This window comes from Psittacula echo, assembly GCF_963264785.1.
Source record: "Psittacula echo genome assembly, chromosome: 10".
Lineage (NCBI taxonomy): Eukaryota > Metazoa > Chordata > Aves > Psittaciformes > Psittacidae > Psittacula > Psittacula echo.
In genome coordinates, this window is record NC_137741.1 from 11,081,163 (window position 1) to 11,096,742 (window position 15,580).

At 40.7% G+C, this 15,580-nt stretch overlaps 1 protein-coding gene across 1 annotated transcript; it reads left to right on the forward strand.

Moving 5' to 3' along the window:
* Positions 1-3,058: 3,058 nt before the first annotated feature.
* SEMA6D (semaphorin 6D) lies at positions 3,059-15,369 on the forward strand (the record flags this gene model as incomplete). The annotated part of the gene is made up of 18 exons (XM_080626322.1): positions 3,059-3,167; positions 3,528-3,639; positions 4,234-4,294; positions 4,396-4,458; positions 4,544-4,645; positions 4,866-4,956; positions 5,234-5,353; positions 5,797-5,885; positions 6,616-6,833; positions 6,942-7,073; positions 7,270-7,425; positions 7,509-7,682; positions 8,449-8,589; positions 8,692-8,769; positions 9,571-9,662; positions 9,996-10,052; positions 11,856-12,023; positions 14,066-15,369. 18 exons carry the CDS (start codon positions 3,059-3,061, stop codon positions 15,367-15,369), a joined length of 3,267 nt encoding a protein of 1,088 aa, XP_080482448.1.
* Between the last annotated feature and the right edge of the window lie 211 nt (positions 15,370-15,580).

The window sequence follows — 15,580 nt, forward strand, 5'->3', positions numbered from 1 at the left end:
AAGCCCGTTTTCTGATTATCCGGGAAACAGCTGTTCTTCCAAGTTCGTTCCTTTTTCAGTGGTTCTCAAGCCTGCGTCCAGCCAGCTAAAAGGTGCATTTAAATGCCTCTTAAAGCAGGTGCATTTTCTTTTCATACGTAGCTGAAAATCAGAACTACTGTTCATTTTCTTGTACAATCATAACAAGCAAAATAATAATGAATGTACTCCTTACCTGCCTGGTAAGAAGTGATTACCTGTGGTTTGCTGATCCAGCCCCAGACAGTTTGCTGTCTGCTTTTCTTGTGTTATGACAAAGGTCTTTGCTTCATGCAGATGTAGACATTTTCTTTGATAGAGACTTGTGACAGGTGCTGTGTAGTTAAAAGAGATTGCTGAACATAACTACTCCCGCCTTTATGTTCTCAGAGTTCATCTCGGAGGTATATTCAGAGGTTTGAGAGGGTTCTGAATGAGCTTGTTTCTGCTCTGGGTGCAGTCTCTAGGGAGACGCATCCTGTAGTTTCACATGTACAAAACTTTGCCTTGTTTTAGGCAGTGTGGTACACCCCCTGAAATCTGGCTGTAATTGAGAGAACTGATACTGTGTGTGTTTACCTGGCATTTCAGTCCCTTCTTTTTGGGTTTGTGACAGTTTGGGTTTAGGTCACGATTGTTCTGGCCAATATGCAGCAATTTGTCTTTTTATTCTCTGCAGCCTTTTCCTCACTGTAGGAGACAGTGTCTGCCTTTGTAAGGCAGGTTACATTTAAGTTTCGTATTTGTTGCCCTGGTGAATTCTTCCTAGATAGGATACTGGAAGGAAAGAGGAAGAAAGAAACTCCCGAATACATGCCCATGCTTGATACCGGCAGAACTTGTACAGTTTGCAGGCTGGGTGCGTTTTGCAGCCAGGCCAAGGGTCTCTGAGTCACGATGTGTGGGCCATAAACAGCCTCATCTTCTATGCTAACTAAGGCCTACATGGCTGAAAGAGCTTCTTGCTCTTTTGGCAATTTGTATTCATTTGTTCTCCAAGAAAATGAGGCTTCGGGGAGGACTTTCACGAAGCACCTTACAGATGTTGCTGTGCACTGATTCAATGTACAGTTTATGTGCCTTCCCTCTTCTTTCACTGGGACAGCAGTGGGTTGGCTATTTGGAGCCTGCTTTCCTTGAGAAAAAGGGAAAAGATTGTGTAACCATTAATGATTTGTTATTGTGTCTGGGAGCCACTGTGCTGCAGGACTTTGTTCTAATGGAGCTTGCAGCAGAAAGAACAAATTTGACTAACTTTATTAATTCCAGTTTGGTTTAAGTTTGCTCATTAGTAATTTAATGCAAGATGCTTCAGCTGAAGAGGCCATGTCAGGATAAGGAAAAGCAGAGGGAAAGTGCCAGGAATCATTAGTGTTTATTAACCACTGCACTCATCAGTCTTGACTAAGAGCACAGCCCATTCGTTCTGGACTGGTGGACTGAGATACAGAAATATCAGTAACAGTGCAAAACGCTTCTTTTCAGGTCAGTGTGTAATGGACAGGCATTCAGACAGCACCCCCATCACCAGATGTTATCAGCCTTTTACGCTGGTCTCCTCACAGACCAGCCTGAACTGAGAGAGCTCAGCAGCCTTGTGGAAGGAAGAAGGCCTGTGCCCAGCCAAATATCGGTTAGCAAATGCAGTATTTTCATCCCTAGTAAACATGACTGAAAGGTCAAGTGTTGTTATGAAGGTTGTTTTTTTTTTAATTGCTTTTCAAATTATTAAATAATACTTATGTGCTTTGCTGGAGCAGGCCTGACACTTTTTGCTGGCCACACATACATCTCGCAGCCAGTCTTGAAACCTTCAAATGGAAAGGCTTCTTTTTTTCTGTTTAGACAGAGTTTAATAACCAATTTCAACAACTGCAAGGCATTGAGCTGGTGACTCAAAGCTCTGACCTGTGAATCAGGGCTGAATGAATGCTTCCAAAAGGTTGGAGGAGGGAACGGTACTACATCTGCCAGGTTTCTAATGAGAAATATGACCCCTGCCCAGACCAGTTGTGGTCATTAAGGATTGCATTTCACTTTGAGATGTGTTTTCTTGCATCCTACCCAAATTGCAACTTGAGTACATTCTTACAACTTACATTCTGCTCACTAAAATATCCCTGTGGTTTAATTGGAGAAGTTATGTTTCCCTTTCCCTCTAAAAAGCTTTGTTGTGTAATGTTGCAGTGCTATCATAATATGTGCTGTATAATCTATAGATGTGAAAGTCTCAGAAGTTGCTAGCTTTTTACAGTAACAAATAGAATTAGAGTAAAAGTGGCATTTTGGGAACCCAGTTCAGCCCCTTTAGAGCCTCTTGCCACCCTTGCAAGGCACATGGCAAGCACTGTCACACTGCAGAGGCAGCAATTCTGCATTTACTTCGCGTATGTGTAAATCACTGCACAAGTCAAAGCATGGAGTGTCTGGTCCTAGACATAACATCTCTAACCATGAGCATGTTAGGGTTAGTATTATGATGGCACTGCCTGGAAAGAAGTAATAATTCTAAAACATGGCATGGATGTTGAGACAGATTGTGTGTGTCATGACGTTTTGTGGATAAGATTTAGGTATTTTATGGGGAAAGGGCTTTATTGGATGACATTCAGTGATAGGAGGGATGGAAAGAGATTGCAATTTAATTAAAACTCTAATCCCAAGTTTGACAATTTTTCTTGCCAGGTCAGCAGCCTGCATGTTCTATTGGTGATTCCTGTGAATTAAATGGGCTGACAGTTGTCAGCTTCTTTGGAAATGCGTGTAAATCCAGCTAAAAATTAGCAAACATCAATATGTTTCAGAGCAGCTTTGAGTAGGCTATGTCACGCAGTAGTTTTCCATTAGTGTACATAGAGGAGCCTTTCGTAAGCATCAATTTAGTCCATTGCTGCCGCTGCTCAAATACAAACGAAAAATCTTCTTCTGCAGCAGGAAGTCACATTTACTGTCCCATGCTGCTGAAATCCATTGCCATGTTCCTGTTTTGCAGGTAGTTAAACGGTGTTGCCACAAACGTAGTACTCATCTTCCACCAGCCATGAGGCTTCCTCTGCTTTGTGCCTCCATGATGCTGATGAGTCTGTCCCAGTGCTGGGCTGTCAGCTTCCCTGAAGATGAGGACCCTATTAATGTTGTTGACTACCACTGTAAGTACCCTGAAAATGGTGCTAGCCACTGTGGAAAAAGTTTTAATGGTTGGGTTTTTTTACTTGGGAAATTAAAAAAAGAAGTCTGCTTCCTTTCAAATTGCAATGTGTTTACGGGCTTGTATCTTTAATAGAACACTTAATCATTTTCTTTAAAAAGCAATCAGAAATACAGCAATAACTTCAGGAAAAAGAACATTTGCTGACATTAGCCATCTTTTTCTCATTTATATTCAAGACATTACTCAAGGAATTTAGTTTAAACCCTTCTACACCTAGTATATACAGCTAATCAATGCCATATATTGATTCTTTAGCTCTATAATCCTGAGTGATGGTGTAGCCCATTTTTACTTGCAGATTCAAGGCAATATCCAGTATTTAGAGGACGCCCTTCAGGCAATGAATCTCAGCACAGGCTGGACTTCCAACTGATGTTGAAAATTCGAGACACACTTTATATAGCTGGCAGGTAATTTTCCTTCACTCAGTTCATTAGATTAAAATTCTTTTCTCTTCTGGTTTTGCATTTATGTGTAAAATTCATTTAGAAAAATCTGCAGAATAAGATAAATATTAGAATTGGGGAAGGACTTCCCAGAGAAATTCTCCATATCTGTGGCCAGGGCATGAAAATTGGATTTGAGGGCTGCAGTTACTGTAGTTATGCTAAAACCAATCATCAAATAATCTTTTCCCTCTTTCATATTACTGCCCTGATGAAAACCTCTCCTGATCGTTTTAAACTTGAACTGACGCATTCGGATGTAGGAAGTGAGGGTACCACACTTGAATATTTACAGTCTGGGTTAGTCTTCAACAGAATAGAAAGACAGAGGTGGATGAGTGGGCACTGAGGTGCTATCTAAGGACCACACCAATAAAAAATCAAAGCCACCCCATGTTACCCGTGACCAACCTTCTCCAATTGGTATTAAACACAGAAAATCCATAAGCATTTTGTAAAGTTTCTGGTCTAACAAAACACTCTAAAAATAGAGGTAGTATATAAAAAATAAGGCCAGTGAATTAAATAATTTACTTATGTCTTTCTACTTGCAAACAGGGACCAAGTTTACACTGTAAACTTAAATGAAGTTCCAAAATCGGAAGTTACCCCAAGCAAGGTGAGTAGATACAGGAGCTGGCAAAGGAGAGGTATTTCTTTTGGGTTTACTTTTTTTTGTGGAAAGGAAGTAAAATGTTCTTTTCTGGTTTGCTTCAACAGAAATTAACATGGAGGTCCAGGCAGCAGGACCGAGAGAACTGTGCTATGAAAGGCAAACATAAAGTAAGCTTAGCATATAACATTATAGGAAAACAACGCTAATATGTATTGTGAAGTCTGCAATTAATACATCTTACTCTCTTTTCAGGATGAATGCCATAACTTCATTAAAGTCTTTGTTCCAAGAAATGATGAGATGGTGTTTGTCTGTGGAACAAATGCATTTAACCCTATGTGCAGATACTATCGGGTAAGAATATTGAAACTGTCATTAATCCATTAGTGGGTTTGCTTGCACTAATCATGCTATAGCAAATACATCCAGTGTGATTGGAGAGTGCTTCAAGGTGAAATAAAAACAGACAGAAGCCAATGTGCTGAATTAAGTGTTGTGAAAAGACAATGTTATGCTATTGTGCCAGTGTACAAAATAGAAATGACACTATCACCCATTTATTTTTCTTCTATAGCTGAATACCTTGGAGTATGATGGGGAGGAAATTAGTGGTTTGGCAAGATGCCCATTTGATGCCAGACAAACCAATGTCGCCCTTTTTGCTGGTAAGAACTCTTGCTTGTAATGAGCCTAAATGATTAATGGCACCGAAGGAGCCAGAGAGCTTTTAAAGAGAGCAGAGGAAAGCTAAAGGTGTCATGGTGCCCCTGCTCTTAAATTTTTTAAAGGGCCTCCAAAGGATTAGAAGCTGACCTGCTAATAAATAGGTTACAGCAATTTGGGGAAGAGCGGCAGTAAAGAAATGGGGAAAAACGCAGGCTGGCCAGAATTCTGTAGATTATGGAAGGCCTCTTAATACCGGGTTCTCAACTTCTATTTTAGATGGAAAATTGTATTCGGCAACAGTAGCAGATTTCCTGGCAAGTGATGCTGTTATTTATCGCAGCATGGGGGATGGATCTGCCCTAAGAACAATAAAGTATGATTCCAAATGGATAAAAGGTAATTTGGGGGAGTATTTTCCCATACGCATGGCAAATGCCATTTCGGTGGCACGGAGGGTCAGCGTGCTTTACACGTATGTTACAACGACAGCGTAATGTGGCTTTCAGTAGAGTGTGATTACAATAAAAAAGCAGTTTAATGCAAATGAAGCCAAATTCTTCTTAAATACATCAATGGATGAATCTGCAGTAACAAAATACCTCAACTGAAATGCAATTTCGGTGAGCCCTTTTCACAGTCCATTAGCCAACATTAAAGATTTCGAGTCCATTTAAGCTCTAGTGCACCCATATTTGTATATCCTGAAGTGTCTGGAAGACTGGAGCTCATGTTAGCTGATATGGAGCTGTGGAGAAGCTGCCAAGTCACATAGCATAGTCGGTGTTACATGCCCATTGAGAATTTCTTTGGAGTAACTGTCTCCTTGCTCTTTCTTACAGAACCGCACTTCCTCCATGCCATCGAATACGGGAACTATGTTTATTTCTTCTTCCGAGAAATTGCTGTAGAGCACAATAATTTAGGCAAGGTGGGTATCGTCACAGCGAGCTGTCGGTAGCCATGAGTCGTAGCAGGACCAGCCATTCTAAAGCAGCATCAGTAACAAGCACAGTTTACAATATGACGTAGGGACTAGTACAAAGTCCACACAGTTTTCCCATCATTATAATTTATGGGGGGGTATGGGGAAAATAGAACAATGTATTCTTCAACCAAAAAGTTGTCTCTGTTTTCTCTGTCTTGCTGGTAGGCGAGATCATGACAGGTATCTTCTAGTGTTGCTGTTAACACTTGTTGCAAGTCATGGAAAATTCAAGGGGATTTTTTCTCATGCTTATTAAAGAAACAAAGGAAAACAATACAAAAGAAGAGTTTCAAAGATGTTCTCCTAATGTCCCTGCATACTGAATAATTCAGTCATGCCAGTACAGAGTATAATACTCATGCCTCACCATGGAAAGATATTCTATAATAAATTATTAAATCCTTTACACATGGTTAATCAAAGTCTGTAAGTCTCACACACAGTATGATTTTGAAGGGGAAAAAAAGATGGGTACAAGCTGCAGAGCTGCATTTGCTTGGTGATACATTAAGATGCCTGTGCACTATGAGCTAAACATCCTTTCTGTGCAGATAAATGGCAGCTTCTTGTTAACAAAATTATCTTTGGTTTATTAACAGCTCAGCAGCAAGCACTGTTTTCCTTGCTTCTCTCAAGCCTTTCTCCCTTTTCCTTTTTCGTTTTCCCTTGACAGGCTGTGTATTCCCGTGTGGCACGAATATGCAAAAATGACATGGGGGGGTCCCAGAGAGTCCTGGAGAAACACTGGACATCCTTCCTGAAAGCTCGGCTCAACTGCTCAGTTCCCGGGGATTCATTTTTCTACTTCGATGTTCTGCAGGCTATCACAGACATAATAGAAATCAATGGAGTCCCCACGGTTGTTGGTGTATTCACCACACAGCTTAACAGGTGAGCGATGAGCAGCCTGACATCAAAGGTAGCTCTCTGGTTCTCTCTTACCCTGAGATTGGTGCCATTGTAGTCTGAGCGTTTGCAACTATTTGTCTAATTTTACAGCATCCCTGGTTCGGCCGTTTGTGCTTTCAGCATGGATGACATCGAGAAAGTCTTCAAAGGGAGATTTAAAGAACAAAAGACTCCTGACTCTGTTTGGACAGCTGTACCTGAAGACAAAGTACCAAAGCCAAGGTAAAAGGTTCTTAGTCATGATGATGTAATACTGTCCTTGTAAAGAGCTACCTTAAATCAGCTGCACTCTTTAGTGTCTTGTCAGGTGAGAACCAAAGTAGAGCTTAATACTTCAGCCGTAAGGATGCTCATTAGCAGGCTGCCTTCTCTCATTAACCAAAATACCAAGAGGAAAACAATGTTGTTCTACTTTCAGACCTGGCTGCTGCGCAAAACATGGCCTAGCAGAGGCTTACAAAACCTCCATTGATTTCCCAGATGAAACTCTCTCCTTCATCAAATCTCATCCTTTGATGGATTCAGCTGTTCCCTCAGTCATTGAGGAGCCCTGGTTTACCAAAACACGTGTCAGGTATGAACACTGTTCAAAAGTAACACATGTGAAAAGGAAAACAAAAAATGTTCTGTTAATGATGTGCCTTTTGCTTTTGATAGATACAGATTGACAGCAATTGCTGTAGACCACGCTGCTGGACCCTACCAGAACTACACAGTCATATTTGTTGGCTCCGAAGCAGGAGTAGTACTTAAAATCTTGGCAAAGACCAGGCCTTTCTCTTTAAATGACAGTGTATTGCTGGAAGAGATTGAAGCCTATAATCATGCAAAGTAAGTATTGCCAGAACACCGAAGCTCTTCATCTAGTCCTTGGTACCTAGCTAAAAGAAATTATGGTAAATGAAAACCAACTCCCTATCACCAACATCGCCACTTGTTTGTCATTTCACAGTGTTCCTCATGTTGAATAACCTGAAAATAGTTGGTCACTTGCCATCTTGCATGGGTTGAGTGAACAACCTAATTCCACTCAAGTGATGTCAGTGACACAGTCTAATTCTCCTGTGAATAGATACGCTTCTTCCTGAATATGAAACGTCAGAACTACCTGATGCAGTAAAAAGAAATGATGTGAGCTTATCTTGAGGGTTTCTCAAGGGTGACCAATAATGTATAAACTACATCTAATCATTGTAAACTTGTTCTGGTGCAAAGAATTTAGGAATGGAAGCATTCCAATTAGACTCTACAGGTGTCCAATGCAGGATTCCTGTTCTGCTCTGAGATATTTATGCCAACTGAGAGAACAAAGAGAATGGATTCGGATTTTTTTTCCTATGTAGTTCAGCAAATGTGTCACCTAGGTGTAAACAGGATCCTGAAGTTGTCATTTGATAACACACAGGTTTGTTTAAAAATTACTCAGCAAAGACTAACAAGTTACATTTATACGTGTATATATATATATATATATATATATATATATAAAGTCTCTTGAGTATCTACACAGGCAGTAAATAAAATGTTTACAGTGTAAGTGCTACACAAAGAACTACAGTTACTAAAATAATGGCCTCCCATTATTTTTGCTGGGCAGGTGTAATGCTGAGAGCGAGGAGGACAGAAGAGTCATTGCCCTTCAGTTGGATAGAGACCACCATGCTCTGTTCGTGGCGTTCTCCAGCTGCATCATTAGAATTCCTCTGAGCCGGTGTGAGCGTCACGGGTCATGTAAAAAGTACGGCCCCGTTCCCAAACTCCCCCTTAAAGGAAGGGCACCAACATCTCTTGGGAAGGAAGTAAAAAATGCATGATTTTGGGGGTTTTTTTCTTTTGCAAGGGCATGTATTGCTTCACGGGACCCATACTGTGGCTGGTTAGACCATGAGGCATGTGGAAGAGTGACACCAGGCATGCCGTAAGTACTCCTTTCCAAATTAGCCCCGCACCTCCATGTGCTTTATAGACCACACAAGCTCTTATCCTATGGCTCACTTAATAAATCTGCATTTTTTAGAAGCGTTTTTTCAGTGTGTGGTATATGTAAGGTGACAGAATGCTAAAGTCTGACCCAATTCTGCAATCTCTAAGTGAAAACTTGCTTTCAGAGTGAGGTTTACATGTGTGAGGGGAGGACAAGCAGATCTGTAGAAAGAGCATTGGAAGCAGGAAGGCAAGAAATTGCTGCCTGCAAACCTGAGCAGGTCGGAGAGGACAATACAGTCTCCCCTCCCAGGCGTGCTCACAGCCAGGGCACAGTCAGTTGCAAATACGAAAGCACAGGATTCATAGTGGGAAGAGAGTAAGATTTGCCTCCACGCTGGAGCTTGGGTGATATATATGCATACCAAAGGCATTTTGCACAAATCAAGTCTGTAATATACAGTGCATTAGCAGCTGTATCTTAAAAAGAGGCCTTTGTAGCAGGCCAGTGCAAACTTTAACTAGTATAATTGGACGGTTGTATCTAAAACCAAGAGCATGCCCAATATAGAAGACAGAATGAAATTGCTGAAAAAGGGGAATTTTTTCCCCATTATTTTATTATTCATTTCCTCGCATAAGCATATATAGAGAGTTTTAAAGCCTGGTTATAACTGACTTGTGCATTTTGTAAAACACTTCTTTGGGCCATACACTGGCTCTTGTTTCCATTTGCTGCTTCCAGAAAAAGAAAAAAAAATCACCCTTTGTTCCCTACTGATACTGTTAATTGCAGGTTCTCTTTGTTTGTTTCATACAACCACAGCACCGGAGGATATGTGCAAGATGTCGAATACGGCAACACAGCCCAGCTTGGGGACTGCCACGGTAAGGCTCAGTCGTTGCTGCTCCTCTGTGATGTCTCGACAGTAGTCTGTGGCCACACCTCACTGTGGATGTTAAATTTATGATGAGCTTTTCAATAAGATGATGAACACATCACTGTGATTGTTCACAAAGCTGAGCTTTTTGGTCCTGGGTGGCAGAGTTTTGTCTTTCCTTCGCCAGTTTACAGCTATTTGGGGTCTGCAGCAAAGTACTGAAGAATTTATTTTTGTAAGCAGTAATATTTTAGTTCTTATTTTCCATTACTCAGGTTTGAGATCTTTTGCTTTCTTTTTGTTACTTTTTACTGATTACTTGTTCCTTTAATTCTTTTAGAAATTTTGCCTACTACAGCTACACCAGATTACAAAATATTTGGCGACCCAACATCTGGTTAGTTTTTTTTAATTTTTTTGAATTAATGACCTTTACTTTCCTTCAGTTCAGCATTTTCAGCCCTTTTTTCCTGCACAGTTGGCAATCCTCCATTTTTGTGCTTTTACTCATGTTCCCACTGATGGTAAAGATAGTCAGACTCTTCTCACTCAGCACTTCACCCTGTGTAGCTGCATGTTAACAGCTCATTATTTATTGGGACATCTTTTATTAAAGAGCTTGATTAACATAGATGACATCTTCACTGCTCGAAAGTCCACTAAGCTTTACTCTTTATCCCCAGCCATGCATTTGTGAGTGCCCCTATTGGTCATCTCTAGTAGATGAATGGCAGAATTTCATCATCTTCCTCCTTGCCTCTCCTTTCCTCTTTGCCTCCGTTCCCAGCAAGCTTTTTGCACAAATACACATTTCCTACAATGTGTATTTCTATATTTTTGAGATGTTTTAAGTAGCTTGTGCTAATGGAAAAATTTAACATCACAAACTGCGTAGCTGAATGAGGACTTGAGTAGACAAAGGTGGCTTAGAAAAACTGTATGCATTATTGTCAGATGGACTTTCACATCTTTTCCTCCTTCAGTGGTTTTTCAAATGGTGTTTTCACTGTCAGCCCCTGGTGTGAAGGGAGGCAGGGCCCAGTACTCCTCCATTGAACTCAAAAAAGCAGAACCTGTGTTGACTTCAAGAGGAGCAAGACTGAGCCCTTATTTTCTAGTCTTTGCTCTTTGGAACTTGGGTCTCTGCTTTCAAACCAGGGGCATGTTTCTGACTGACAAATATGAAAACAATCTGTTTGTACATTAAATTGGTAAAAGTGCAGCAAGAACAAGAATGCTGTTTTGTATTTTGGTTTCTGATATTTGCACTTCTGTAATGTAACAAGAAGTAATGCTTGAGACAAATATTTTCCAGATACATTTACCCATAATGTAAGTTAGAAACTCACTTAGGAAAGCAAAACAAACCAAAACTGTTACATGGAAATGCTGCCCTGCTTGCACAAGCGTTTACTTTATCAGCTGGATTTTCAAAGTGATATTTTAGGACACAGATACAACTGAGCCTTATTTTCAAGTAAGTAAGTGTGCTTTTGAAGTACATTTCTCAGTCAGATCTCAAGCCGTAGACTTTCATGCCTAAACCTGCTGGGACAGTGAACACAAAGTACTTGAGTGTGCAAAGCAGACTTTGGATTGTAACCCCAATTTGATGTGTTTCCTCCTCACGTGCATTTTCAAGTAGGCTGTGGTGATTCTGTTCAGCAAATGTACTAGAGAGGAGGCAGAATCTATGCAACATTGTTCCTTAGGAACCAAAACAGAGGTTAAAACATTCCTTTCATCCCCACCTGTAGAAGCGGCTCATTTAGCAGTTCATGGTATAACCTAATAGCACTATTGGAGCTGATCTGGTTTCTCAGGAGTAACCTGTCAGGAGTGGGGATCTTTCCAAGTAACTTTTTGTTTTTGATGTTTAGAAAACAGCCAAGTGCGTTGTCTCCAGTGAGGAACATGGCAATTAAATAGAATTAAGTTGTGCTTTTCACCTGCACCAGTTGCTTACTTTAACTTTTGCACTGCTTTTGTGTTTGACTTCTGGCTTTTTCGGCTAGCAGCTGTTGATGTTTTAATGTATTTTTTTGTGTTGAAGCAATTGATTTTGATCAGCTCTCTGTACCTCTGCAGAGTGTAGGGGATCACGTTTTGCTCTGACTTGTAACTCCCTTTACATACTGTCTCCAGCTATAGCTTAGATGTGCCATGAAACACGTTAATAAAAATCTGTTTGCCACCACAGACATGAAGTTCTCCTCAGCTTCCATTACCACAATGGCAAGTATCCCAGTTATATCACCCAAAGTGATTGGTTCCTGGAAACCTAAAGTGACTGGCTCTCGGAAATTTGTAGTTCAAGATGACCCAAACACTTCTGATTATTCTGATCCATTATCAGGTGTCCCAAAGGGTAAGGCCTTACCAGGGAATACATTGCAGCTGAATGGAAACCTGATAGTCTCAGCATTGTCTAAGGCTAAAATGTAATAGCCATGATTGTTAGGCTATATTTTACACCCATTTCCTGTGAATATGCAGACAGTGCAATCATGTTTTTCTTACCTACTTATCTGGTGTGCAAAGTGCTGCTTAGAGCTTATAAGGGGAAATACAGATAATAAGCTCAGCCTTTTATTCCTGGGATGCTCCAAAGCTCCCCTTAAAATCAGTAGAAGCTCTGGACGCATTAAAAAAATTACATTCAAGACTTTCTCTGCAGCTCTGATGGTTGTTTTTAGACCAATCTTGTTTGGATAAGACTATTGGTGCTCATGAATGGTTGCTTACAAGAGCTTAAGGGAGGGTTGGTTCTTTGGTTGGTTTGGAGTGGCAGAACCAAAAACAAAGCACAGGTCCATGGGAGATCCGTGCATTAAATGGGGTGCATCCCAAACTCTGCCTGCCTGCACCACCTTTCTGAAGAACATGGATCAGATCTGAGTAAGCATGTGGGGAAATTTTAAGCTGTGGCTATGAGCATCCTTTTACAGATGATCTCAGTACATAGTGAGACACACACAGGTTTTAACCTGAACATAAGAAGAAGCGTATTCTGCTTTTATAACTCATCTTTCCGTAGGCATTCTTTCAGCTAAGTGAACTTTTGATTAGGCTCTTGCAGCAACAAGAGTTTTAATTCAGCAGGACTACTGCGGTCAACCAAAAAGTCAAGAAGCTTCCACTCCAATAACAAAAACTTAACCCAAGTCTTTATCAGTACACAGCATAGCCAGGTGACAGACATGTTTGCACAATTCTGTATTTACTGAAAATCTCACCAGCCAAAACCCATTTGTGCTTTATTACCATTCACCAAAACGTATCAGGTTTCCTGTCAGCCATTCTGACAGAGCATTTGTCATTTTAATTTGTTGCAGTTATTTTCCATTTTGCTTTTAAGTTTTTGTTATCATTTGCTCTCCTGTCATAGCTAATAGTGAACTTTATTCATGTTTTCTTTCTTGTGCACCGTGCCATTAAAACCTATAACCCTGAACATTAACAATGTTCAAAGGCCTTGCCTGTAACAAAAGTGAACCTGTTACTTCCTCTTGCTCTTTCATTTTAACATGCCTTGGGATAGTTAACAGAATTACTTCCATTAAAAACTAACATTGTCTTAGCTGCAAGATGTCTGTGGTTGCTTTAAAAAAATCTCAGAAAACAAAGGGAGCTTGTTAATACACAAATAAAAAGACTAATCTAATATTCAAGTTTTTGGTCTAAGCTAAAAGTTTTCTAAATTTTAACATTCTCTAATAATTTAACCTTGCAATTTGGGGGTTTTTAATGTTGTACAAGTATATATGTTCATTATTGACTAAAAAGAAAAATTAGTGCTCTAATAATCTGGAACTTCCACGGTTGCACATTTATGTAATGCAAGGTGTGCCACTCCGAGACTAGCAACCTGTGGCTGTGTTAGTTCACAAGTTCTACACCATAGTAGATTAACGTGGTTATCACAATGCAATATATACATGATACAGTTTTACACAACATTTGCATAATCCTGTCTCTCTTGCTACTGATTTATGAGTTGGGCAGAAACTTGAGAGAGAAATCCACCAATGAGTTACTGTTTTCTGGCCCAGTAGCATCTTCCAACCTCAGTTTTCCAGATGAAATCATTAATGTTAATAGCATTCAGGCCGCTATTTGTGAGCCTTAAATGAAATCTGGGGAGAGGCTAAACAGAAAGTCATACAAGGAGAGAAGCTTGGACAAGAATTTCTTATTATAACAGAAAATGGGCAGTCTTTGTTTAGGCTGGTCAATGCTCACACATTTTTATTTAGAAAAGTGTTTGCATTCAGCAGTGCAGGATCCAGCTGAGTTACACAGAGCACTTACAAACACTTCATAGACATAGCCCCGAGGGAGGCTACATCCTTCTCAATGTACCCATATCAACTGTGTGTAGATTTATGATATACTGCGTGTCTTTTGCAGGTGTAAGGTGGGAAGTACAATCAGGAGAGTCCAACCAAATGGTACATATGAATGTCCTTATCACTTGTGTCTTTGCTGCTTTTGTCCTGGGAGCCTTTATTGCGGGAGTGGCCGTTTACTGTTACCGGGATATATTTGTACGGAAATCCAGAAAAATACACAAAGATGCAGAATCTGCTCAGTCCTGTACTGACTCCAGTGGGAGCTTTGCTAAACTGAATGGGCTCTTTGATAGTCCTGTTAAGGAGTATCAACAAAACATTGATTCACCTAAACTTTATACAAACCTGTTGACTAGCAGGAAGGAGTTGCCACCAAATGGTGATACAAAGTCCATGATGATGGACCACAGGGGCCAGCCTCCGGAATTAGCTGCACTTCCAACTCCTGAATCTACACCAGTTCTTCAACAAAAGACTCTGCAGGCTATGAAGAGTCAGTCGGACAAAGCGCTTGGTAACCTCAATGCTTCACGAAAGGAAACGCCGCTAAAAAGCCCTCAGTTTTTTCCTTCCAGTCCTCCACCGCACTCTCCTCTAAGTCACGGACATATCCCTAGTGCTATTGTTCTTCCCAATGCTACCCATGATTACAATACATCTTTCTCAAATTCTAATGCACACAAGGCAGACAAAAAGATGCAGCATATTGATCACCCACTTACAAAACCATCCAGCAAGAGAGACCACAGGAGATCTGTTGATTCCAGGAACACCCTGAATGATTTTCTGAAACACTTAAATGAAACTACTGGTAATCCTAAAGCAATTATGGGAGATATTCAAGTGGCCCACCAGACTTTAATGTTGGATCCAATGGGAAATATGTCTGAGATCCCACCTAAGGTTCCCAACAGGGAGGCATCTTTATACTCTCCTCCATCAACTCTTCCAAGAAACAGCCCCACAAAACGAGTGGACGTTCCCACCACTCCTGGAGTACCAATGACCTCTTTGGAAAGGCAGAGAGGTTATCACAAAAATTCTTCACAGAGGCATTCAATATCTGCCCTTCCTAAAAACTTAAACTCACCGAATGGTGTTTTGTTATCCAGACAGCCTAGTATTAATCGTGGGGGGTATGTACCTCCCACGGCAGGCACAAAGATGGACTATATGCAAGGGACGCCTGTCAGCGTTCACCTCCAGCCTTCCTTGTCCAGGCAAAGCAGTTACACGAGCAACGGCACCCTTCCTCGTACAGGAATAAAGAGGACATCCTCCTTAAAACCCGACGTGCCACCAAAACCCTCATTCGTTCCTCAGACAACTTCAGTCAGACCACTGAACAAGTACAGTTACTAGGACATGTCTGTGCTAAAAATGAGTGTGGCGTTGACCTGTACAGGTTGTGAGATGATGTTGTGGTAGACACAGAAGACAGAGACTTGCTTGTTATTACAGAGAACAAAGTGGCCAAAGAAACTGTCTTTACTTCAGCAAATTTTGTGTCTTGCCACATGTAGCTATAGCAAGAGTTCGCGTACTTGCTAAGAGCAAACACAAAAAACAAAGG